This window comes from Mustela nivalis (assembly GCF_964662115.1).
Source record: "Mustela nivalis genome assembly, chromosome: 16".
Classification (NCBI taxonomy): domain Eukaryota; kingdom Metazoa; phylum Chordata; class Mammalia; order Carnivora; family Mustelidae; genus Mustela; species Mustela nivalis.
Genome location: NC_139035.1, coordinates 44,491,113 through 44,517,224, shown reverse-complemented (window position 1 = coordinate 44,517,224; position 26,112 = coordinate 44,491,113). Strand labels below are relative to the sequence as shown.

The 26,112-nt window shown below is 45.4% G+C and overlaps 1 protein-coding gene and 1 long non-coding RNA gene across 8 annotated transcripts in view; one reads left to right on the top strand and one right to left on the bottom strand.

Moving 5' to 3' along the window:
- Positions 1-425: 425 nt before the first annotated feature.
- Positions 426-18,396, bottom strand: LOC309850228. Of its 6 annotated transcripts, none has more exons than XR_014304138.1 (4): positions 18,246-18,394; positions 17,251-17,784; positions 12,223-12,376; positions 426-567 (listed from the first exon to the last, which is right to left on the bottom strand). It is a non-coding gene; the product is annotated as an uncharacterized lncRNA (long non-coding RNA). The 6 variants fall into 6 exon arrangements; XR_014304139.1 differs by lacking the exon at positions 426-567 and adding an exon at positions 2,130-2,732; XR_014304141.1 differs by lacking the exon at positions 426-567 and adding an exon at positions 2,130-2,732 and having other exon boundaries at positions 17,468-17,784; positions 18,246-18,390.
- A 206-nt stretch (positions 18,397-18,602) lies between these two features.
- The window catches only part of RBBP5 (RB binding protein 5, histone lysine methyltransferase complex subunit), a 38,007-nt gene continuing 30,497 nt past the window's right edge, over positions 18,603-26,112 (top strand). The window contains exon 1 of one of the 2 annotated variants that reach the window (XM_082703901.1): positions 18,603-18,802. In XM_082703901.1, coding sequence (XP_082560027.1) covers positions 18,784-18,802 — 19 coding nt within the window. In that variant the 5' untranslated portion in view covers positions 18,603-18,783. The remainder of the gene's footprint in view (positions 18,803-26,112) is intronic. The other variant, XM_082703902.1, reaches the window with a different exon arrangement.

The window sequence follows — 26,112 nt, the reverse complement described above, 5'->3', positions numbered from 1 at the left end:
AAGTTCAGCCGGACAGTTCGCTTCACGTCCTCTCTTACGGGGACGACTTTGGGGGACCACGGCTGGTGGCAACACCTTTTCAGCCTGGGCGTGCTTTCCCACGAACACCTCCCCCAGCAGGCAATTGCTCAGGGTAACCGGGGTGGCCTTCCTGGGCCTGTGTTTGGGTGGGGCTCAGAGGGGAGAGGCCACCAAGTGTCTGAACATTACTAAATTCAACTTCAAAACCTCTGCCTTGGGGCGCCTGGGTGGCTCAGTGGGTTAAGCCTCTGCCTTCGGCTCAGGTCATGATCTCAGGGTCCTGGGATCGAGTCCCATATCGGGCTCTCTGCTCAGCGGGGAGCCTGCTTCCCCCTCTCTCTCTGCCTGCCTTTCTGCCTACCTGTGATCTCTCTCTGTCAAATAAATAAAATATTTAAAAAAAAAAAACCCTCTGCCTTTAGCAGGATCCCAAGGAGGCCCCACAGTACTCACCGAGGAGCCTCCTTTCAGGGGCAGCTATGGTGGGGGGCTGTGCTGGTCGAGCCTAGCAGGGCCCTCCTTGGACGGCCTGCTCCTCAGTCCATTCTAATGGTAGCATTTCAAGCCAGAGAAAAACACAATTTTATAAAAATGGCTACCCACCTGAGGAAAAGTTCATGCAAAAGAAAAGGGGAAGATATAAATGTAAAACAAAACAAAACAAAACAAAAAACTCTAAAGGAAGGAGTTTTTCGATACGCCGGGCAGCATTCTAAATGCTTTACATATATTAACTCACTTAATCCCCCCCCACCACAACCTCATGTTAGGGATGAGGAAAGGCAGAGGGAGACAACCGGGGTCACGCAACTGATAAAGCCAGAGCTGGGCTCTGAACCTACGAAGGGCAGCTCCAGGATTTCTGCTGCCACAACGAGCTGTTACACCAGGCTACCTCTGCAGGAAAATGCATGTCAGTATGTTCATGGGTCGTTTGGGGACAGGGAGAACTTTCTTGTGTGGTCAGGAACCCAAAAGCCATAAAGACAAAACTTAGAGAAATTACAAAGAATGTGGGGGCACCTGGTGCAGTCGGTTGAGTGTCTGACTCTTGGTTTCAGCTCCGGTCATGATCTCAGGGTTGTGAGATCGAGCCCCCATGTTGGGCTCTGTGCTCTGCATAAGACTGCCTCTGCCTCTGCCTCTGCCCCTCCCTCTGCTCTCCCTCCCTAAATTAAATAAATCTTTTTTTTTAAATTTTATTTATTTATTTGACAGACAGAGATCACAAGTAGTCAGAGAGGCAGGCAGAGACAGAGAGGGAAACAGGCTCCCTGCTGAGCAGAGAGCCCGATGTGGGACTCGATCCCAGGACCCTGAGATCATGACCTGAGCCGAAGGCAGCGGCTTAACCCACTGAGCCACCCAGGCACCCTAAAATAAATAAATCTTAAAAAAGAAGAAATTAGAAAGAATGTATAGGCAGCCAAAGACACCAAAACCAAGAGTTAAGACAAATTGCTTATTTGGAGGGAATAATTACAATATATAACTGATAAAATGTTCATACTTCTAATTCCTGAAGAAATAAACAAGGAAAAAATCAAGAAGCAAATTGGCTAATACATTTTTGAAAAAGATGTGTGTCTTCCTCAATAGGGAAATGCATATGAGAAACAGGTATTTCCATCTCTGAAATTACTAAAAAATATTAAACTATTCATTACTTTGGGGGATGAGCACTTCCTCACATTACTGGGGAAGCGGGTATAGCTGCAGAAGGGCAATTTGGCAGTGCCTATTATAAAAATTTTAAATGCATATATCCTTTGATCTGGAAATGATTTCCATGCAGTCCTTACCTACTGGAATATTTTCACAGGTATGCAAAATTATGTAAGTATAAGGATATTTACCGCATCATTATTTGTAATACTAGAAAGTTGGAGGCAGTGTTCACGTCTGGCAACAGATAAGGATTAAACTGTGCTCACCAATGGAATACTATGCAGCCATTAAAAGGAAGGACACAGTTCTCTTGTGTATTGACAGGGATGTTTATACTGGTCACAGAGGGAAGGAATACTTTATAGAATATATTTCATGTGCTATGGTGAGTGCTGTGAAGTGTGTAAACCTGGCAATTCACAGACCTGTACCCCTGGGGCTAAAAATACATTATATGTTTATTAAAAAATTTAAAAATTTAAAAAATATATATTTCCTATGATCCCTTTTTGGGGTAATATATCCCTTCCATTTCCCATAATCCCAAATTCTCTAGAAATCTAGTCCATCTCTTTCTGTGTATATGGCTAGAAAGAGGTTTGTAAGGAGACACCTCAAACTGGTAACAGTAGATTTCCTGGGAAGAGAAATCCAACTTCAGTGTATTGCCTTTCTGTTATTCTTTTGTTAATCTACTGTGAACATCTATTTTTCTTTCAATTTAAGAAAATGAATGGAATGGCTGATTCAAGAGAAAGGAAACAGGTCCTGGAAAGCTCTTATGGGCCCACAGACTCAGTGGATAGGAGCCACAGTAGATCTGCAGGTGGCTGCCAAGGGCTTCACTGTGGCTGTGAAGAGCCACCTTCACTCCCTCGTGAGGCAACAGCCAGGGGGAGTTTTCTCACTGGCCCAGCACAGGTCCCAGGGCCATGTCACAGCTGTAGCTGGAAGGCTCTGTCCCCTCCAGATTCCACGGTGGGAGGCAGGAGTCAAGATCTGTCTGCCCATCAAAACTGCATTCAGTGGAGGAGAGGTCATTCCTGTAAGGTAATCAAAGAACCTTTAGAAAAGGGATCTACGTTCAGGACAGCCTCGGATGACATACATCCCCTACAGTTCACCTTTTTTGGACTGCTCAGCATCTGTCCCTTCCCTCTGGCTCTCCTGGGAGGCGAAGTGGATTGGAGCCTGAGCATGGAGGGGTCACGGCTGGGAATCTGGGAAGGACATTAAAGAGAAGACCTCCTTGGCTTCTCTTTCCTTTCTTCTGCCTGCCTTGTTGTCTCAGCAGGGTCCCCAGGAGATCAAACCTAAAGACATTCAAGCACCTAAGAATAGGCTAAACACCGGCCTTTCTGTGCGTAGAATCCAGGAGTTGAAAAGGTAGAAAGATGAGTCAACTCCAGGCTCAGTGCGAAACCACAGGCTCTGAGATTAAGGAAAGCTGCCCCGGGTTCCAAGCTGGGAACGTGCAGAAGCAATGGTCAATCTGAGACCTCTTACTGAGCAGGATTTGCTTACAATTTCTAAAAACTATTAATTTCTATTTAATGCCTGCTAAAAATATATGCATAGCATCCTTGCAAACTATGAACCGTGATAATTTTAAAACCATGTAAACTTCCCTAAGAACCTGTGGATCAGAGCATTACCACAGTGTTGAAGCCCCTGTGTGCTATTTTCCAGATGCCCTGGGTCTCTCCTGCCCCAAGGTGACCGCTGTGCTTGTCATTCTCTTGCTCAAAAAACAAAAAGCTTTTCCAAATATACATGTGTTTTAAGCAATAAATAATTTGGCTTTGCTTGTTCTTGAGCTTGAAAACAGCATTACTGGGGCACCTGGGTGGCTCAGTCGGTTAAGGGTCTACCTTCGGCTCAGTTCATGATCCCGGGGTCCTGGGATCGAGTCCTGCATTGGGCTCCTTGCTCAGTGGGGAGCCTGCTTCTCCCTCTGCCTCTGTCCCTCCCCACTCTGCCCCATTCATGATCTTTCTCAAATAAATAAAATCTTTTAAAAAAATGGTGTTACCTGTATTTCATCTTCTAGAACTTTTTTCTCTTCCCTCATGATGTCTGACTTTTATCCCAGCTAACTGGCTGTCACTAACTGGCTGTCAGTTTGTTCTCACCGTGAGAGAGGTCATTCTAATGCGTGAATGGACTTGGACGTGGCCTCTTTCTCAGAGAAGCAACTTCCGGTTGGCTTGTTTCTCTCACTGCACCTCTGTTTCCCAGCCCACTAATGCCTTCTCGTTTTATTTATCATCTTGTTTCTCTTTTTAAGGGTGAGTACATAGTCCACTGTTTTTCCCCATCTTTTTTAAGTTTTTAATTTTTATTTATTTGAAAGAGAGAGAGAGAAAAAACACAAGCAGAGGGAGGGGCAGAAGCAGATTCCCCGCTGAGTGGGGAGCCCCATGAAGAAGAGGGACTCGATCCCAGGACCCCGGGACCATGCCCTGAGCCGAAGGCAGACACTTAACCGACTGAGCCACTCAGGCGCCCCTGTCCCATCTTCTTAAGCTGGAAGCTTTGGTCATGAATTTTCAACTTTCTTCCTTCCTCACACAAACACTGACGTTTCAGTAGAATTCCGTTGAATTATAACTGTTGCTACATCCCGTAAGTTTTACTCTGAAACATGTTTGTTATGGTTCGGTTTCGGTGTTTTCTATTTGCTGTTACTATTTCCTCTCTGCTCTGAGTTTTACGTGGGTATGTTTCTAAATTTCCAAGTGCGAGGAAGAGTTTTTTTGTGTTTTTGTTAATGATTTATAAACAACGACATTGTGGGCAGAGGACGTGGTCTGTAGGATGACAGTCTTTAAAAAATTTGTTGAAACTTGCTCTGCGGGCTGACTTGTGGTTAATTTTTATGAGTGTTTTATAAAGTGTTCCTGAAAGGAATGAGTATATTCATTACTTTTTTATGATTCATCGATGCAAGCCCAGGGCCCTCTATTGAGACTGGAAATGGCAGGACCACAAATGCTTTTCTGTTTTGCCTGGTGTCTGGCACACAGCCCGGCCCACGTGGGATGCTCTCTTGGCCCCTCTGCACCCCCTTTCCCTTCTCTGCTCAGCTCCCCTGCCTCTGTGGACCCCACCTTTTGCTCTGCACTTCCAGTGAAGTTCTGCTGTGCTCACGGGAGTTTGGAGGGTGGCAGGAGAAAGGCTGGGCAGTTTTCATCCTAGCTCCCCTTCAGCAGTAGCTGCGTTCCCCCTGGAGATCATAGCTCCTGTCTCATGGCTCTCCTGCAACTACAGGCTTCAGGTTTACAGGAATTTCTAGCCCCAGCATGGGGCTTGAACTCAGGACCCAGAGATCAAGAGCCCCGCCACACGCCCCTCCCGCGCACGGCCCCTGCCTTTACCCATCAGGCCCCACAGTGTCCCAGCACTGGGAGTCCTAGCTGATCTGCTGGTTCCCTCTCACCCTGCTTCCATGGTTTCCACAGTCCCTTCCCTCAACGTCCCTCGGTTCCCCGTTTCCAGTATGCTCTCCCTTTCCTGCAGCGGACACCGTAGCAGGATGAATGTGTGTTGAACAAACTACGTGGCAACATCATGCACAGAGTTGCCCAGAGCCCAAGGGGGCACCAGGTGTTTGAGGAGCGGAGAGTTTGGTGAGGCCAAAGGGTGGTGGGGCAGGTGGCACTGGAGCCAAGGCAGACCAGAAAGACTGGCAGGGGCCCGGGGGTGAGGGAGCCTGCAGGCCATGTGTCACACTCCCAGGGCTCAGACTCCTGAGACACAGACTCCGAGACAGAGACGCTTGCTTAAGAAGTAACAGGGCGCTCTCCCGGCCTCTTTGGCTCAGCAGCTGGGAGAAGTGAAGGAAGCAGGGGGAGCCCAGCGGCATCTGACAAGCGCAGGAAGCAGCCAAGCTATCTCCCGTGGAGACCTGCTGGCCACGATTCACACCTGTCCCAGCTCCAGGCTGCAGAGAGGAAATCCAAGGTCTTGGCTCCTTTTATCAAGAGAAGGCACAGCCTTTGTCTTTGGCCCCAGTGCTGGAAGCAGAGGCGGATCGTGGAGCCTGCATTCTTTGGCCCCAGACTTAGATCTTCTCCCCCTCCGGCTTCTAGTAGCCTCACCAGCTGTGGACGCACTTCATCATGTGGCCTCGTGAAGGCCTAGTAAGGTAGAATGAGAAACCGCCGTACGTATCCCGACTGTTATGTTTTCTCTGCTGAGACATGGGATCCCTGCGCAGCCGATCAGCAGGCTTTCAGAGACAGAGATGGACTTGGGAAGACCGCTTAAAGCATCCCAGTTAGGGGCATCTGGATGGCGTGGTCGGCTACGCGTCCAGCTCTTGGTTTCGGCTCGGGTTGTGATCTCGTGGATTGTGGGAGCGGCCCCACATCAGGCTCTGCTGAGCCTGCAGTCGGCTTGAAAGATTCTCTCCCTCTGCTCCGTTCCCTGCCCGCTTGCACTCTCTCTGTCTCCAATAAATAAATAAATAACCGCCCCCCCCCCAAAAAAGCATCCCATCTAGGCTCCTCTTTTATAGCAGAGGATATGAGACCCCAAGCACAAAGGATGTCACACAGCTAGCTGGCGGGTAGGACCACAGTAACACCCATGTCTCCTGATCCCCAGGCCAGCTCCCACTGGCCCTCTGAATTAAAAAGCACGCTGGCCGATGGGGTTCTTCATCTCTCTTGCAGCCATGGAGTCTGGTACCTCATGTGTGGCCTCCCCATCCCATTTCAGGCACTCAAGAGGAGTCTGTGGCCCTGACACACGAGAACAGCTCAGGAAGCTATACGAAGGAGGGCTTGCTGAACCGGAAACCACAGTGAGGGACACAGGCCAAGGCAGGTGAGCAGAGAGGCAGCCTGAGGGTTACAAGTGGTAGAGGTCACCAGCTGGGGAGGGGTAACTTCTCCATCCCCAGGCCCAGAGGAGGAGGATCTCTGGCTGGACAGCCCCACGGGCTGGATCCCAAAGACCCACCACAGCAGCATCACCCAGAGCAGAGAATGAAGGCTCTGGGTAGCTTGGGAAGTTTCCCACTTGTCTTTGGTGGGTCTGTTGAGCTGGAGGAGGTAAGAGATTAAATTTTAATACTTTTTTTTTTTTAATATTTTATTTATTTGACAGACAGAGATCACAAGTAGGCAGAGAAGCAGGCAGAGAGAGAGAGAGAGAGGAGGAAGCAGGCTCCTTGCCGAGCAGAGAGCCCGATTCGGGGCTCGATCCCAGAACCCTGGGATCATGACCCGAGCCGAAGGCAGAGGCTTTAATCCACTGAGCCACCCAGGTGCCCCTATAAGAGATTAAATTTTAGAAGGTAAGGCCTGGCCCATGGAGGTGGAAAATTTAAAGATTTTTAAAATTTTTCTGACAGAGAGCAAGCACAAGCAAGGAGAGTGGCAGGCAAAGGAAGAAGCAGGCTCCACACTAAGCAGAGAGCCTGATGCAGGACTCGATCCCAGGACCCTGGGGTCATGACCTGAGCCAAAGGCAGACACTTAACTGAGCCACCCAGGTGGCCCACCATTGAGCTCTTGAGACTGGTGTTTCTGGAATAGATTAGCATTTGAAATGGCGAACTGAGTGAACCGAACAGCCCTCCGCAGTGTGGGTATCATCTAATCCACTGAGGGCAGAGGAAGGACGAATTCACTTTCTCAGTTTGGCCTGGGACGTCCATTTCTCCTGCCCTTGGAACAGGAACTCCTGGTTCTCAGACCTTTAGCTTTGGACCAGGACTTACACTACGAGTCCCACCTGGTTCCAGGCCTTTGGACTCAGACTGAATTATACCATCAGTTTTCCTGGTTCTCCAGCTTCCAGAAGGCATATCATGGGACTTCTTGGCCTTCATAATCATGTGATCCAATTACTAGAATAAATCTCTCTTATATATTACACACACACACACACACACACACACACTCCATTTCTCTGGAGAACCCTGACTAATAAAACAGTACTTAGAGGAAAATTCATAGCATTGAATGCATATATTATTTTTATTTATTTATTGAGAGAGAGAGAGAGAGGGAGAAAGGGAAGAAGGGAGAGAGAGAATCTCAAGCAGACTCTAAGCCCAGTGCAGACCCCGATGTGGGGCTTGATCCCACGACCCAGAGATCATGACCTGAGCCAAAATCAAGAGTCAGACACCTCCCAGACACCCCTGAGTGCATATATTGGAAAAGGAAAAAGGTCTAAAACCAATAATCTAAGCTTCCATCTTAAAAAACAAACAAACAAACAACCCCCCCCCAAAAACAGAAAACTCAAAAAGGAAGAGTAGATCTGTCATTGCGCCCTGAAATAAAGTTCTCAGACACCAATCTGAGCGGCTCTGCAGGGAAGAGCAGCGGCAGCTGAGTCCTGCACATAGCTTTGGTCTCATTTCTTCCCAGAAAAGCAAGGACGATGCCTCCAAGCGTGGGAAAGGAGTACAAAGGGAGGGCGAGCGTCTTGAAGCAGGCTTGCATTGTCCCCTGCACAGGCACACAGGGAGTCAGTCATGGGATCAGGGAGGAGGGGGATGTTTGTGCTGGCAATTGCCAGGTGAAGAAAGGGGAGACTGAGGCTTACATTCTTTCATAGCTCCTAACTTACTCCCTGACCCTACGAATCATGGGATCCTGCTCCTACCGGGCCATTGCGTTCAACAGCCTGGAAACAAGAATGCTGCTGACATTTAAGCTGCTTCTACAATCACTCCTTAGGGTTTATAATGTATTTTCTAAGATTAACTCCACAAGATCAAATCCAAAGTAAGCAGAAGAAAAGGAATAATAATAATTCATATTATATCACAAGGCAATTACATTGAAAACAGGAAATCAACAAAACCAAAAGCCGGTTCTTTGAAAAGATCACTAAAGTTGATAAGCCTTCAGCTAAGCTAACTAAGAAGAGAGAAACGGCAGAGGCAGAGGGAGAAGCAGACTCCCCGCCTAGCAGGCAGTTTGTAGTTCCAGTCCCGGACCCTGGGATCATGACCTCAGCCAAAGGCAGAAGCTCCTCCCAGTATCATTCTTAATAATGAGCAACTAGAAGCTTTTCCGTTAAGATCAGGAACAAAGCAAGGATGTCCTCTGTCACCACTCCTTTTCAACACTGCACTAGAAGTCCTAACTAATGCAGAAACAGAAGATAGAAAATAAAAAGCATACTTACTGGGAAGGAAGAAATGAAGCTGTCTTTGTTTGCAGATGACCTGTCAATGTACGGAATTTGAAAGAATTGCCCATAGCTGCCTGGAACTAATGAGTGATTATAGCAAGGTTGCAGGAAACAAGGTGAATATCAAAAGTCAATTGCCTTCGCAGACCTGTACCCCTGGGGCAAATAATATATTATATATTAATTAAAATAAGTAATTAAAAAAAGTAAAAAAAAATCAATTGCTTTCCTATATAGTAGGAAGAAACAAGTAGAATTTGAAATTTAAAAAAAAAAAACAACACAATTTACATTAGCACCCCCCAAATGAAATACTTTGATATCGATCTAACAAAATATGTATAAGATCTATGTAAAGAATACAACAAAACTCTGATTTAAGAAATAAAGGGAGAACTAAGTAAATGGAGAGGTATTCCATACCGATGGATCAGAAGACGCAGTAATGTCATGATCAGCTCTTCCCAATCTGATTTACAGTTTCAGTGCAATCCCAATCCAAATCCCAGTAAATTATTTTGTGGATAGCAACAAACTGATTCTAATGTTTATACGGAGAGGCAGAAGACCCAGAATAGCCAACAAAATATTGAAGGGAAAGAACAAAGTCAGAGGATTGACACTATGTGACTTGTTACAAAGCCACACTAATCAAGGTGGTACGGTATCAATGAAAGAATAACTAGACCCACACAAACACAGTCAACTGATCTTTTTTTTTTTTTTTTTTAAGATTTTATTTATATATTTGACAGAGAGAAATTACAAGTAGGCAGAGAGGCAGGCAGAGAGAGAGAGAGGAGGAAGCAGGCTCCCTGCTGAGCAGAGAGCCTGATGCGGGACTCGATCCCAGGACCCTGAGATCATGACCTGAGCCGAAGGCAGCGGCTTAACCCACTGAGCCACCCAGGCGCCCCAGTCAACTGATCTTTGACAAAGGAGCACAGGCAATACAGTGGGAAAAGATGGTCTTTTCAACAAATGGTATCACAGTAACCGGACATCAACTTGTAAAAAAACTGAATCTAGGGGCGCCTGGCTGGCTCAGTCATTAAGTGTCTGCCTTTGGCTCAAGTCATGATCCCAGAGTCCTGGGATGGAGCCCCACATCGGGCTCTCTGCTCCGTGGGAAGCCTGCTTCTCCCTCTTCCACTCCCCCTGGTTGTGTTCCCTCTCTTGCTGTTTCTCTCTCTGTTAAAATAAATAAATAAATAAATAAATAAATAAATAAATAAATAAAAATCTTTAAAAAACAAAACAAAACTGAATCTAGGGGTGCCTGGCTGGCTCAGTCAGTAGAGCATGCAACTCTTGATCTCAGGGTTGTGAGTTCAAGCCCCACGTTGGGCATAGAACTTACTTAAATGAAAATGAATCTAGACACACATCATACACCTTTCACAAAAGTTAACCTAACACGGATCCCCAAACTAAATGTGGGGCGCCTGGGTGGCTCAATCAGTTAAGCAGCTGACTCTTGATTTTGGCTCAGGTCAAGATCTCAGAGTGGCGGATCGAGCCCCATGTCGGGCTCCGCGCTCAGTGCAGAGTCTGCTTGTCCCTCTCCCTGCCCCTTCCCCGACTCTCTCCTTCAGATAAATAAATACATAAATAAAGTAAATGTAAAATGCAAAACTACAAAGTTTCTAGAAGTGAATATAGAAAAAATGCAGATGACCTTGCGCAAGGAAGTGACTTTTCGATACAACACTATGAAAGGAAGAATTGATAAACTGCACTTCATCGAAGTCAGAATGTTCTGTTCTGTGAAAGACACTGTTAAGAGAATGAAAACACAAATTACAGACTGGGAGGAAATGTTTGCAAAAGACACAACTGGTAAAGGACAGTTATCCAAAATATACATGGAACTCTTAGTGCTCAATGAATAGAAAAACGACCTGGTCGAAAAATGCGCAAAATATCTAAACAGACACCTCACCAAAGAAGATACATGGATGGAGATAAGCATATGAAAAGATGCCCCACAACGCCTGTCACCAGCAAAATACAAATTAAAACAAGAGAGGGGTGCCTGGGTGGCTCAGTGTGTTAAAGCCTCTGCCTTTAGCTCGGTCATGATCCTGGTTTCCTGGGACGGAGGGAAGCCTGCTTCCTCCTCTCTCTCTGCCTGCTTGTGATCTCTGTCTGTCAAATAAATAAATAAAATCTTAAAAAAAAAACAACCCACAAGAGATACCATTACACCCTTATTGGAATAACCAAAATCCAGAAACCGATAACACCTTACGTTGGATGAGGATGTGGCAAGGGATGTTGATAATGGGGGGTTCAGGCATGTGTGGGGGCAGGTGGTGTATGTAATGAAATCTGTATCTTCTGCTCAATATTGCCATCAACCTAAAACTGCTCTGAAAAATAAAGTGTATTAAAAATATTAAAGACATTCACTTTTGACTTAAAAAAAACTATTTGAGGGCGCCTGGGTGGTTCAGTTGGTTAGGCAGCTGCTTTCAGCTCAGGTCGTGATCCTGGAGTCCCAGGAATGAGTCCTAATTTGGACTCCCAGCTCAGCAGGGAGTCTGCCTCTCCCTCTGACCCTCCCCCCCTCACGCTCTCTCAAATAAATAAATAAAATCTTTAAAGAAAACCTATTTAAACTAGGAATAAAAAAAGACTTGGCAACTTTTCAACTCATTTTATGATGCTCACGTGATATCAATAGAAAACCTGAAAAAGATACTAAGAAAATTATATAGACCAATCTCAAGACCCTGAGATCACGACCTGAGCCAGAATTAAGAGCTGACTGCGTAACTGACTGAGCCACCCACATGCGCCTGTATTTCTTTCTATATTCTGGACGTGAACCCTTTTGAGGTACTCAGGACGAAGAAGCCTCTGCAAGAGAACCTCCCAGGCTCTCGGTGCACTACATCAGAAGTCTCCACACCCCCTAGCAGATGAACACCCTCAGTATTTGGATTCTGGCCTGGGACGAGGAGGAATCCAGATTCTGTTTATAGATTGCTGAGGGTGGGAGACGTTGGGGACTAAACTCTTCTTCCTTCCCTCCGCACATTTTTATTGTGAACCAGAACAGTTCTCTTTCCTTGAAGTGCCCAGAGCTTGCAGTCTGGCTTGTATAACAAGTTATGTAAGTTTTCTTTAGAATAGAAAAAAGGTAAGGGGTGCCCGGTTGGTTCAGTCGGTTAAGCATCTTTTGATTTCGGCTCAGATCAAGATCTCTCAGTGTTGTGAGATTAAGCCCTGTATCAGGCTCTGGATTGGGGCTCCGCACTCAGTGGGCTTCTCCCTTTCCCTCTGCCGGCCCCCGCCCCACTCATGCTCCCTCTCTCTCTCTAAAATAAATAAATAAATAAAATCTTTCAAAAAAGTAAAAAGGAGAGGTACCTGGGTGGCTCAGTTGTTAAGCATCTGCCTTTGGCTCAGGTCATGATCTCCTGGTCCTGGGATCAAGCCCCGTGTTGTGCTCCCTGCTCAGCAGGAAGCCTGCTTCTCCCTCTGTCTCTCCCCTTGCTTGTGTTCCCTCTCTCGATGTCTCTCTCTAGCAAATAAATAAAAGAAAAAAGGTAAAAATAGGAGGTATAGAAGGAAAAATAGGTAAAAGGGGGGGAGGAACTACACTGAAAACCGCATCAGGGGTTTTAGCCAATGTTTTTTTAAAGGGCTTGAAATATTAGCATCTGACTCAATAAAGACAATTGAAATGATTACATTGGATGGGAGACCCAGAGAATTGAGAAGAAACCAGTATGTTGTCTTTATATACTATCTTTTTGTTGTTTTTCCCTTTATGCAATGTTTTCCTTTGTTTTTGACAAGGAGCAACTACGGGTTTTCTTTATTTAAAGAATTTTGAATGGTTGTTTTGATTTTAGAAATGGTTTCATCGGGGCGCCTGGGTGGCTCTGTAGGTTAAACCTCTGCCTTCGGCTCAGGTCATGATCCCAGGGTCCCAGGATCGAGCCCTGCATCGGGCTCTCTGCTCAGCGGGAGCCTGCTTCCCCCCCTCTCTCTGCCTGCCCCTCTGCCTACTTGTGATGTCTCTGTCAAATAAATAAATACCATCTTAAAAAAAAAAAAGAAACGGTTTTCTCAGTCTTTTCAGTTTGGAAATGATACTCCCTTCCCTATTCCCTCCCAACAGAAATGGGGTTTGAGCATTCTGCCTTGTTGGGGAGTGGAATGAGTTAGGACTTTTGTAATCAACAGATCATGTCTTGGAGTAGCACAAGCAAAAAAGCTTATCTTTTTGTTTTTTAATAAATAGGTTTTTTTTAATAGATTTTATTTATTTATTTGACAGACAGAGATCACAGGTAGGCAGAGAGGCAGGCAGAGAGAGGAGGAAGCAGGTTTCCCGCAGAGCAGAGAGCTGGACGCGTGGCTCAATCCCAGGACCCTGGGATCATGACGTGAGCCGAAGGCAGAGGTTTTAACCCACTGAGCCACCCAGGTGCCCCTAAAGCTTATCTTTTCTAAAGGTCCAAGGATACTTAACTGAATGAGAAAATGTTCATGCGGTGTATCCTTGGTAATGAACTTGATGCAGAAAGTATGTTTGATTTGCTTCTGAATCTCTGCTTTATTTTTCAATCTGAAGCCAACTCCCATGGTTTCCATCTGTTGGACACCAGTGGCCTCTCATTCGTATCTGTTCTCTTCAACAGATGTGCCAGACTATGGGGGCCTCTTAGTCCACATTCCAAATTCTTGGGAAGGAATCTAATTGGGTTCAGATTGGGTCAGGGGCTTAGCCACAAGAGTAATCAACTGTGGCCTTGGGGGTACAGGGTGCACCATGTGAACGAGGCTTCTCTTTCTGCTAATTATGGTTGACAAGTGGAGGCAGACTGAACTAGCTACTTAAATTTGTGGGGCCCTGCGCAAAATGAAAACACAAAGGTCCCTTGTTCAAAGATTGTGAAGGATTTCAAGATTGCAACAGCAGAACATTAAACCAGGGGTGGGCCCCTTCTAAATGCAGGGCATTGGATAACTGCATGGGTCTCCGGCCAAGAGGCTGCTCCTTGCTCTAGCCCTGGAGGAAGAGCCTCCAAAATGAATTTCTAGACCCCATATGTCAAAACTTGGAACCAGAGATTCTTGTTTTTGGAGTTCATAACTTAGAGTGAGTGTTGTTTTCCACAGCCCCCACCCCGACTTCTTTATCTCCTCCTCAGATCCAGTAACTTTATGTGGAATTGCCTGAGTATGAATAAGTTGGGTTTTTAAGTCTTCTGTCTCTTCCTTTCTATTATGAGGCAATGATCTCGAAGGCTGTACAAAGTGTGCATTTGAGTTGGGTCAGTCATCTTCAGTAAGAGTTGATGATGAAGGAGTTAATGTCCTTTTCTAAAAACATTCTTACCAAAAAAATAAAAAATAAAAAAAGAACCCACCTTTTTATTTTGAATTTAAACTTACAGAAAAGTCACAAATATAGTCTTGAGAGTTTTCATACATCTCTCCTGCAACGTCCCCTGTTAACATCTTATATAACTATAGTGCAATTGTCAGAACCCAAAAGATTAACATTGGTACAGTACTACTAATTAAAGACCTTTCTTGAATTTACCAGCTTTTTTGCTCATTTATTTTTCCTATTCTAGGCTCCTGACCAGACCTACACAGCAAGTAGTTATTTCTCCTAAGTCTCTTGCAGTCTGTAAAAGCACCTTTGACTTTGTCTTTCGTAACTTTGACTTTTTTGAAGAGTACTGATCAGTTATTTTGTCAAATGTCCCACAATTTGAGTTTGTCTGACATTTTCTCATGATTAGGCTGAATACGATAGATAACATTGTGTCCTCAACACATCGTATCAGGTTTATGGTTTTGCTTTGTCTTGTTCCTGGTGATGTTGACCTTTATCACCAGATCAAGGGATCAGGTGGCTTCTGCTAGATTTCACACTTGAAAATGACTATCTTTCCCTTTATAGTTAATAGATCTCTTGCGGGAGATATTCTGAGACTATGAAAATTATGCTTCTCTTCAAACTTCTGCCCATTCAATTTTGTACTTCTCAGTGCAGCTGTTTTCTGCAGGGTTGTTTTTTTTTTTGTGGGGGGGGGGTCTCTAGGCTTATGGATCCAACCAAGGGCTCATTTTAGTTCTTCCCAACCTTTTTAGTGTAGCTATGTTTTGGACTTACAGTAGGTTCATTTTTTAATATTTTTTATTCCATTTGGGCTCTCTCCACATCCCAGTTGGTTTTAGTTATTTATTTATCCCGGGGGTATGGGAAACACTAGCATTCTAAGAGTCAGAGCTACACAGATATATACTCTGAGTATCACCACCTCCTCACTCCTGCTACCCCATTCTCATTTACTCCTCTTTTTCCCACCTATCCCTTACAGGAAACCAATGTCCTTAGTTTCTGATTTATCTTTCCTGTACTGTTTCTTTTGCACAAATGGACAGAGGTAGTATATTTTCTTATATTCCCTTCTCATTTAGGGCTGCATTTGTGCTTTTCATTTTTCACTTAGAGATGTCTTGGCAACCACTTTATATCAAATTCACAGAGTTCTTCCTCATTTTTTAAACAGCTGTTGAGTATGCCATTGTGTGTTGTACCACAAATGTACAAACAGATTGTTTCCAAAATATTGCAATTACAAATAATACTGCAATATTGCAATTACAAATAATACTGCAATGATCAACCTTAGGCTTATGCCTTTTCCCACAAAAGTGTGGAGTGTATCTTCAAGTGAATGTATAGATACATAGATACATATAACTATTTCTTTCCAATCCTTCTTGCCAGAACTGAGAGCTGTGTCTATGTTACTATCTCTTTCATGCTTGCTTTCTTAGCTCTAAAAGCCTTTCAAGTCTTTAATCTCTGACAGCACAGACGGCGGTCGTAAGTACATGAGTACATTTTCTTGGAAAAGTCTTCACTCCCTAATGATTTGGTGGCACCCCCATTCTTGTAATAGAAATGGTTCTCAACCTTGTCTGAACATGAGAATCACTAAGAATCTTTTAAATGTTACCAATGCCTAGGAATGCTCTAGGTAGATCCTACAATTAATGCAGAATATCTGGGTGTGGGACTCGGGGACCTGTATTATTCTGTGGTGCCCCAGATGTTGCAACGTGCAGCTAAGGCTGAGAACGACTGGCTTAAGTCCTTGAAATGTGACAAAAGTCTCTTGGCCCTTACCATATTCCCTGTGATTTGAACCAGCTGCCAGAGTATATCCTGGCTGACTTGGGAGGCATTCCACTCAGAGAATTCCTGATTTTTACCTGGAGGAGAGGTAAGTACCAGCTGGCTTAATTTAGGGAGATCTGTAAAAGTCTTTAATGAGATGGAATTTCAACCCAGCCAAGAAGTAAGTTTTTCTCATATAGAGTCTGAATGACAGTGACAAGTTGCTTCAGGCCAAGAAGGAAGAGTGTTCAATTTCCTTTTCTCCCCTTCAACACACAAACCGGGGTACCTTCCTTTGTGGTTGGCAGTATTAATAAGCTCCAACTAACACTTGTAAAGCAGAGCCCGCTAATTATACTGTTTTTCATCAAATCAGAGATACCATAACTTATAAAACACACTATCTTATGTTGCACTAAGATAAAAGCCCACTGCTAAATAATTATGAGATAATTAAATAGAAGAGATTTTTAAATGTGGGGACATGTGCATATTAGAATTGATGAAGTATAGTTCATCTTTAGCCTAAACCTTTTTTTTTTTTTTTTTAAAGATTTTGTTTATTTGAGAGACAGAGATCACAAGTAGGCAGAGAGGCAGGCAGAGAGAGAGAAAGGGAAGCAGGCTCCCTGCTGAGCAGAGAGAGAGCCCGAGCTGGTGCTTGATCCTAGGATCCCGGGACCATGACCCGAGCCGAAGGCAGAAGCTTTAACCCACTGGGCCACCCAGGTGCCCCTAAACCTCTTCTTTGAACACCAAGTCAGGATGGTCACTTGAATTTCTCAAAGGCTCTTTAAACCTAACATGTCCCATGGGGAAACTAGATGGCTCAGTCAGTTAAGCCTCTGCCTTTGGCTCCAGTCATGATCTCAGGGTCCTGGGATGCAGCCCCTCATTGTGCTCCCTGCTCAGGGGGGAGCCTACTTCTCCCTCTCCTTCTGCTCCACCCCTCTGCGTGCACTCTCTCTCTCTCTCTAATAAATAAATAAAACCTTAAAAAAAAAAAAAAAGGGAGCACACCTCTTAAAAAAGGGGGAAAAAAAAACTAACAACCCAGTCTGGCTTCTCCATCAACCTTGCCAAAGCTGTTCCTTTCCCTGCATTCTCTGCCGTGTCAAACGGAGTCCCCCATCAAACTAGAAACCTAGAAGTTGAGCCCGTCTCCTGACGTTCTTGCTTTCCATATACAAGAGATCTTTCCCATTCTACCAGTTCTGCCTCCTACCCCTCTCTTAAACATCGCCTACCTCTTTCCCTCTGTCCTCGCCTTGGGTCAGGTCTTCCTCAGCTCTCCACGGGCTTACTGCAGTGATCTACCCGCTTTCTACTCCTTAAACCAATCCTACTTCACACCGTCCTTGTTTTCCTCCTTAAACATCCCTCGGATCACATTACTCCTCGCTTAAATATCCCACAAGACAAGTACTGCATCCGAACAACAGGCCAAGTTCATGAGCAGGCCACCTCGCAGAGGAGAAAAACACGCGTGGATACATGGGACAAGTTGCTCAGGCTCATCCCGAAATAAACCTAACAGGGACATTTCCCCAGCCCTGCGGCTGGCGGAGGTCGAGGGGACCGGTGATCACGAATGATGACCAGGGCGTGCCGGGAAGCACTGGTATCTGCCGCCGTTGGTTCTCCAGTATTTGGGATGTCGTGGTCGCCACGTTTCGGAGATGCGGACGAACGCCACCCGCCTCCCGCGATCTGAGCCTCGGTGACGGAATGCGGTCACACGGGGCTGACCCCTGCCTGAAGGGCCTCAGGACGAAATAACTCTGGGTAAAGGGATTCGTCAGTTAGAGCAGCTAACCTTCTGCGGGGCGCCTGCTGCCCTCACCCAACCTTCCCACGAACCCTGCAGGGACGCCCAGGACCGCTCTCCGTGTTACCTACAACAACCCTGGGGCCCGGAGGGGAAGAAGCGGCCCCAGGGGCGGGCTGAGCGACCGGGGGAGCTGGGATTAGGGGCATTACGTCTACACCCGGGGCGGGGGGACATCCAGCTCCAGTCCTGTGGTTCGGGAGAGCCTTCGTCGTTCCTTTCCTCCCGCAGGGAAGCGCCGGGGAACTCAGCCCGCCTCTCCCTCCGCTCCGTGTTCGGCGTCCTGCTCAGGGCTGGGGGCACGCTGTAAAGCCTTGGATGGAGGCCTAACAAATGCTATCGTACATTCCCGTGGGCCCCATGGCACAGCCTTACACGTAGGAAGTCACTCCCAGGAGACTGAAGCATACGTACTGAGGAGTACGCGCCCTGGGGACTAAGAGCCACGCTCCACACCCGAAGACCGCGGCCGACCCTTCCCGCTCTCCTACGTCCCTCGGACTTGGCCCGGAACCTTTCTTGCGGCGTCGGAAGCAGCCGGCGGAGACATGGCCGCCGAACACACAACACCGCAAGGACTAGTAGTCTAACGATATGCCTGAAATATATAGCTCACTTAGATGCTTCGGCAGAAAATGGCCTCAAGAACTCGTACTTTTTAAAGTATTCATTGACAATGATATTTTTGTCCCTCAGTCAAGAGCGTTCTCAAATGATTCCGAGAGAGTTTGTTCTTTTTTTGGGTAAGGCGTTTATATGGACAGCCCATTTGAAACGAACAAGGAAGGCGGGGGAAGAAAGCGGAAGCCGCGGGGGCTTCTAAGCCAGAAAGTCTCCGGAGCTTGCGCTAAGCTATTTGCGGCGCCCCCCACTTACACGCAGGTCTCAGAAACAGGCGGGGGGAAAAGGCGTCGTTCCTGGAGCTGAGACCAGGCTGCCGGAGTCCTCAGGGATGAACCTCGAGTTGCTGGGTGAGGAGGGCTATGGTTGCGTCTTAGGAAACCCTTCGGTCCTGGAAAGGAGGGAACCTGGGCGGGAGGGACGCGGGCTGCAACCTCAGGGACATAGTTGTGCTGTGGATCCCTGGGCGCTCCTGTTCCCGAGCAGCAGCGGGAGCAGGAAGCCCAGCTTCGGCTTAAGCAGGCTGCATTGCCTTTCCCGAGGCTGCTTTCAGATCAGTGCTGGAGTGGTAGGCGCAGACCGCTTGTGACTTCGATTTGAGGACAAGGATCAAAGGTGCTGAAGTAGCCCAGGGCGGGCAGGACCGGAGTTTCTGGAGAAGAAGGAGTGTGAGGATGTGAGGCTTGAGAGGAAGCTTGGAAGACTTGTCAGGGGTTTGGGCGCCTGGAAAAGTTAGATTGTTTTGTAGACGTTCGGGGTGCTTAAGGAGGGGGATTTGGAGATCTTCTAGTTGAAGTCCCTCATTGGACACATGAAAAAAGTCTTAGTGGGCAGTGACTGGAAGGCATCAAGTGAGTAAATGGCACAGTTGGCCCTGGAATCGTCATCTTGACTTTCTGTTTAAGCTGCTCAAGTAACAGGGACGGTGTGCACAACACAGAACTACAGAAGCAGTTGCTTTTTGTCACGCTCTCTGAGTCATTTCCTCCCTATCCCTGACCCAAGCTGTTTAAAAACTTAGGTCTTGTCTTCGAGGTTTTCATTAGGTGTTTAGCATGATAGTCTATATTTCCAGATTTCCTAAAAGACTTGATGTAAAGTTAAGTTTCTTTAAAAAAAAAAAAAAAAAAACAAAACTCAGAAGTTGTATTGAATGTTAAAAGGGCTACAAAGGTTTTTAAAGAAGTGGTCCTTACCTTTAAGGAGCTTAAGGTGATTATCCAAATAGCCATAATATATTGCAGAACATAGGCCTTTAAGGGTCATTACCGAGTGCTAAGAACATTTAGGAGAGAGAGTGAATGTCTTCTAGGCTGGGCAAGAAGGGCATCCAGGAACAAAAATTCTATGGAGGAGTTGGACTTTTTTTTCTTTTTTTAAAGATTTTATTTATTTATCAGAGAGAGAGAGGGGGAGAGAGCGAGCACAGGCAGACAGAATGGCAGGCAGAGGCAGAGGGAGAAGCAGGCTCCCTTCTGAGCAAGGAGCCCGATGTGGGACTCGATCCCAGGACGCTGGGATCATGACCTGAGCCGAAGGCAGCTGCTTAACCAACTGAGCTGCCCAGGTGTCCCAGGAGTTGGACTTTTGAGTAGACATTTAAGACTGGTGAAATAGTGACGGACTGAAGCATGAAGGTACAAGGAGAAATGCTTATTAGGAATGTTTGAGCCAAGACATCAGTGAGAGAACACCCAAAGAATGTTCCTGCTTGGCCTGGTTGTGGGTGCTGTGAATAAAAGAAAGGCCAACAGATGCTGTCTGTGGACTCTTGAATGCCCAGCTGAAAAGTCTGTGCTTCTTAAGAAAAGTAGGGCAGATACATTGAAGGGTTTTGACCTGGTAAGTAACTCGATCAAAGCTATGATTTATTTATTTATTATTAAGATTTATCTGACAGCAGCATGTCATTGAGGCTTGGATGGTGTGAAACCAGTTTGGAGGGCTAGAGTAAATGAGTGATAAAGAGGGCCCGAGCTAGGAAATGGAACAGAGAGACCCTGAGGAGGTAAGAGTTGACAGAATTTGAGAATCGTTGTGTGTGGTAGGGGCGTCAGTGGTGAGGAACTATGAAGTGAAAATCATGGGAGCCAATGGTGGTGTTACTGATGAACATTTAAGGACATGGGGGAAAGACAGCATTGGGCATGTTGAGTGTGGATCTGGGGTTCAGGAGGTAGGTTTAGATTTATGAAAGAGATGTGTACTTTCCTGCAGGTGGGTTGTTGAGGAAACCTTGTGAGTGGATGACAAGACCAGGGGAGAAGGTGGGAGGGGCAGAAGAAAACTGCTGAGGGCAGAATCTTGGACAGTTACCTATATTTTGGGGTTAAGAGGACAAATAAGTGATAATAAATTAAGAATTATATATTACTTATTATGAGCTAGGCAAATTTTTGAGTGCTTCCCTATATTTATCCACGTGGAGGTAGATCTACGTTGTCGTGCTCTCAGAAGCCACTGGTAGAGCAGGTGAATGCTGAAAGCTGGGAAAGGGCTGCTCTGTGTAGTCCTTAGGCACTTGGTACCCATCAGCAACTTGAGTGGAAGCCAGAGTACAGTCATTTTTGGAAGGCGTGGGAGACAGAGTGGAGGTCAGAGGTCGACCCTTATTTTTAAAAACTTCAGCATGGGGGAAAAGTGATAGGTAGGCTAGTACATGAAAGAAATGGTCATGGGAAATATTTTCCTTGAATGATATAGAAGATTCATGAGGGTGAAATTTAGGAATATTTAGCATTGGAAGGTTAGACAGTTTATTTATATTTAAAGATTTTATTTATTAGAGAGTGCACGCAAGTATGTGCATGTGTGCATGTTGGGGGCAGGAGCATAGGAAGAGGGACAAGCAGACTGACTCCACGCCTAGTGTGGAGCGTGATGTCGGGCTCGGTCCCTCCATCCTGCAATTCTTACCTGAACTGAAAGAGTTGGGATGCTTAACTGATTGAGTCACCCAGGCACCCCAAGAAGGCTAGACAATTTAAAAGAAAGCTGGGTCTGGAAATCTACATTTCTATGGAAATTACTGAGTTTTAAAGGAGAAAGTTGGAGATAAAAAGCACAAGGAACAGAAGTGATTGTGATTGTGGGAGCATGTGTGGGAAAGAATATCTGTCCAGATAAAGGAAAGGAATGATAATGTGCTGCTAATGTAACACTCAAGGTAGTGATTTTACTTCTGTAGTCACTTCTGAGCTCTTGCTGGGTATCTGACAATATGCACTGGAGATAGAAAGTTACGTAAGAGTTTTTCAAAACTATTTTTACTACAACTCACAGGAAGAAAACTCTTTTTTCTTGGGAGAGGGAGAAGGGAGTGGGGGTAGATAGAAAGAGAATCTTAAGCAGGCTTCATGCCCAGTGCTGAGCCCGATGCAGGGACCTGATGACACAATCCTGCGATGTGACCTGAACCGAAATCAAGAGTCAGATGCTCAAACAATTGAGCCACCCAAGGTGCCCAGGAAATCTATTTTCTATCACACAACCCATCATATATACAAATATATATATATATAACTAAGTTTCTCAAAATTATACTTAATTCCTGTTATGCTCAGTGTCCTCTGATGTCTTCTGTTCGAATCTATTAAAAAACTTGTTGGGGCTCACTAAATTGTTTTATCCACTTATGGTGGGGGTGGGTCCTTCTGTTTGAAAGACCTCAAAATAAGATACAGCCTTTGCCCTGAATAAATATGTAGAGCTAGAAGGAGTGAAACATAAATAATTGTGTCTAATATGGAACCGTAATAAGTAAATGCATTCTGGGAGTTCAGCTGAAAGCAATTAATTCTGCAGTGTAGAGGTTGGCAGTAGAATTTGGGGATGGTTTTATAGAGGAAGCGTCATTTAACCCAGACAGTGCAGATAGAGAAGGGTTTTTCCGGAAGGACAAGTTAGAGAAGCTGATTAGCAGTGCAGGGAGTAGTTGGGACAGATGTTCTGAGGCATGACTGCATATGGTATGTTCAAGAAATGGTCAGTGCTCTACAGCTGGTGCTTAGGGCAGGTTATGTGAGCTTCTATGCTAGGTGCTGATGCGAAGTTAGCCAGACATGGCGAGGATAACACTGGCAGGGGCCAGAATGAAATCACTTTTTGAAATTATACTTAGAAGTTTAGTATATTGTTGGGTGAAGTAAATTTTAAGCAGCTAAGTGACAGGTGAGATTCGGGTCTTGGAAAGTTGGCTGTGGCAGCTCTGCTGAGGGAGGCGAGGCTGCAGTCAAGGACACATAGCAATTACATTGGTGAAGGGATCAGATGAGGGCCAGGTGGGATTGGTTATCTAGACACCTGCGAATTGCATTTCTTTGGAAGAATGCCCTTGCCTGTGTCCTCGCCTGTTAGATTGAGGAAACAGAATGGAAATTGCTACTCTGCTCCTAACCGTTACAACAGAGGGGAATGGGTTGGAATCGAAAATAATAGCGCCTTTGGGCGAAGAGGTCTGTGCAGCTTTAGAGCTGGTGATAATCAGGTCTTTAAGGAGGTGGGTGTTCAGCAGTGTGGAGAACAGACCTTTTTCCACATCAGGACACCTAGAGGGAGAAAGCTGGAAGGGGCTGGGAAGCTGAAGGGCAGTTTGGAGAAAGGATCTTCCCAGGACAGAAAGGAGGGCCCTGAGGGAGCTGGTGTGGCTGGGCTGGAAGCGTTGTTAACTCAGATTCCGAAAAGGCTGCTGCAAAGCAGCCGCCCTTAGCCGAAGGGAAGGTCTGAGCGGGGCACAGGCTTTGAAGAACAGTGTCAGGAAGATGAATGTGGTGGAAGGCCGAGACTGTAAAAGTGAGGCGACTAGGAAGGGTTTGTGACACTATGTGGAGAGTGAAGACTAAAGTTTCCTGCCTGGTTGGGCTGGATGGTGTAATACCAAAATTATTCATTCAGCACTCAGCGCAGACCTTTTATGTGCTTCCTGTGGGCTTTATTGGCAAAGGGAGGTGGGAAGCTTAACTTCCAATTTTCCTTTTGTCTTCTCTGGGAAAAGGGATGGCTTTTGGGGAACAAATAAAGTGAACACTGGTTGTTGCTAAGAAAAATCCTCAGTAGGTGGAATTTTCGGTAGGCCACTGAGCTCACTTCTCTTGGTTAAATTCCATTCGGTGGCCGTGAGGGAGTAATTGGTGTGGATCTTTGAGATGTGGGAAGAGAAAGGAAAATGTACAGAAGGAAAGCAGATGGGCACATTTTGACTTTCAAATAGGGGGGATTGTGTTGTGTTTTACAGATGATACATTAATAACCTTGAGGTCAAATTCAGGCAAGATTCTAGAGGCTGTTTAGTGTAGTTACAGTTAAGAGTATGGTTTCTGGATCAGGTTCTGGTTGTTCCATGTTTTGACTGTGTGCACCTGGGAAGTGACTTAACAGTGAAATGGAATGTAATAGTGCCACTGAACCAACAGAGTTTGCTCCTTGGTGAGTCACAGATGCACCACGTGGAGTTGGTGCACAAAGTAGACTTTATTTGAAGCAAGTAAGGAGATCATGGGAATAACTTCCAAAACCATTTATTCTCTGAGCAAGTGTGAATGGATTCCTTCTACTTACGGTTTTTGGATGAATATTTAGTTGGGAAGCCTTGTCCTTGCGTGTAGAGGTGAGCATAAGGCCACCAGTGCTCCCTTAAGGAAACCTGCTATACAGGCATTGTTATGGAAATGAGGCTTGTGTTCCTCTTTGGGTGGAGATTTAGTATTCTAATGAGGTAAAGGTAGCTGGAGGTCACTCCACAGTCCATCTGCACAGGCACCAGGCAAGGGTTATGCTCAAAGTGGTCTGGACCCTGTCGCGTGAGGGTTTCAGTTTCCATTCCCCCGAGTGAAGAGATGAATGGGAAGGAAGAGCTTGAGCAAAAATATGGGACGAGGGTTGGTGAGTACAAGCAGGTGTCAGTAAAGGTCAGGTCTTGGGGTGTAGCGGGTGCCAGCAGTGGTCTCTTAATCACGAATAGAGAGGACTGAAAGGGAATATATAAAAGACCTTTGTGTGGAGTTGGACACGTAGGCATTCAGTAAGCGGTAGCTGCTCGTGGTAAGTGCAGGTTTGAGCACTTCAGAGAAGTGATGAGCCAGTGTGAGTGTAAGTCAGGAAAGTGCACTGTGGTTCTTTAATCTCTTGCTTTTCAAATGAACAAATATAGCACGTGTTTATCACAGCAGTGGAAACAGTTCAAACACGCATCCAGAAAAACTGTCTTTCTCCCCTTCCCCAAATGGTGACTTTCTAGAGTTTCTCATTCTATAGTTTATTCCTTGCTCACACAAATGTTTAAACAAATTTATTAGGGTTTTGTTTTAGCTTTTTTACAGAAATAGAACCTTTTTATACACATTATTTGGAACTTGCCTTCTTCAGTTAACACTGTACAATATTGTTCATACACATTGGGAGATGGTAGATCTGATGGATTTTTTTTTTTAAGATTTTATTTATTTATTTGATAGAGATCACAAGTAGGCAGAGAGGCAGGCAGAGAGAGAGGAGGAAGCAGGCTTGCCACTGAGCAGAAAGCCCAATGCGGGGCTCGATCCCAGGACTTGAGATCATGACCAGAGCTGAAGGCAGAGGCTTTAACCCACTGAGCCACCCAGGCACCCCTAGATCTGATGGATTTTAACACATTCATGTAGATACACATGATGTATAATTTCTTTTTTTTTTTTTTTTTTTTAAGATTTTATTTATTTATTTGAGAGATGGAGATCACAAGTAGGCAGAGAAGCAGGCAGAGAGAGAGGAGGAAGCAGGCTCCCCGATGAGCAGATTCGGGGCTTGATCCCAGGACCCTGGATCATGGGATCATGGGATCATGACCTGACGAAGGCAAAGGCTTTAACCCACGGAGCCACCCAGGCGCCCCACGATGTATAATTTCAACGGTAAAATTCCCATGCGTTTTGAAAAAAAAGTGATCCTTTTTTTTCCCCTTGCAGCCTCCTTTTTGTTGATAATCCCATGTATTTCCTTCCATATTTTTCTCTATGCTTATATATATGTGTGTGCGCATGGACACACACATAATAATAAAAAATGAGATTATATAATAAACACTTTGTGTTTGCCTTTTTTTCTACTTAGTAACACCAATGCAAATTTCTCTAAGAGAATTAGCATAATTTATTAGTACTTTTGTATTAGAATACAATGTAATTTATTCATCTGTTTCACTATTAATGGACATTTACCTTGTTTCGTTTGGGTGGGTTTTGTTTGTTTTTTGGCCACCAAAAACAATACTTGAAATATTAGTACTTCTGTCCCACTGTTGTGTTTACATCTGTGGAGATTAGATTTCCATTTGTAGAATTGCTGAGGTAAGGACTCTATATGTTTTGCCTTTTATTTTTTTAAGCTTTTGTTTATTTGACAGAGACACAGCGAGAGAAGGAACAGAAGCAGGGGCAATGGGAGAGGGAAGAAGCAGGCTTCCAGCCAAGCAGGCAGCCTGATGTGGGGCTCAATCCCAGGACTCTGGGATCATGACCTGAGCTGAATGAGGCCAGACGCTCAACGACTGAGCCACCCAGGCACCCCTGTGTTTTGCTTTTAATGGATATTGTCAGATCCGTTTTCCAAAAGGCTATAGTAGTTCCCATTTTTTTTTTTTTAAGATTTTATTTATTTATTTGACAGAGATCACAAGTAGGTAGAG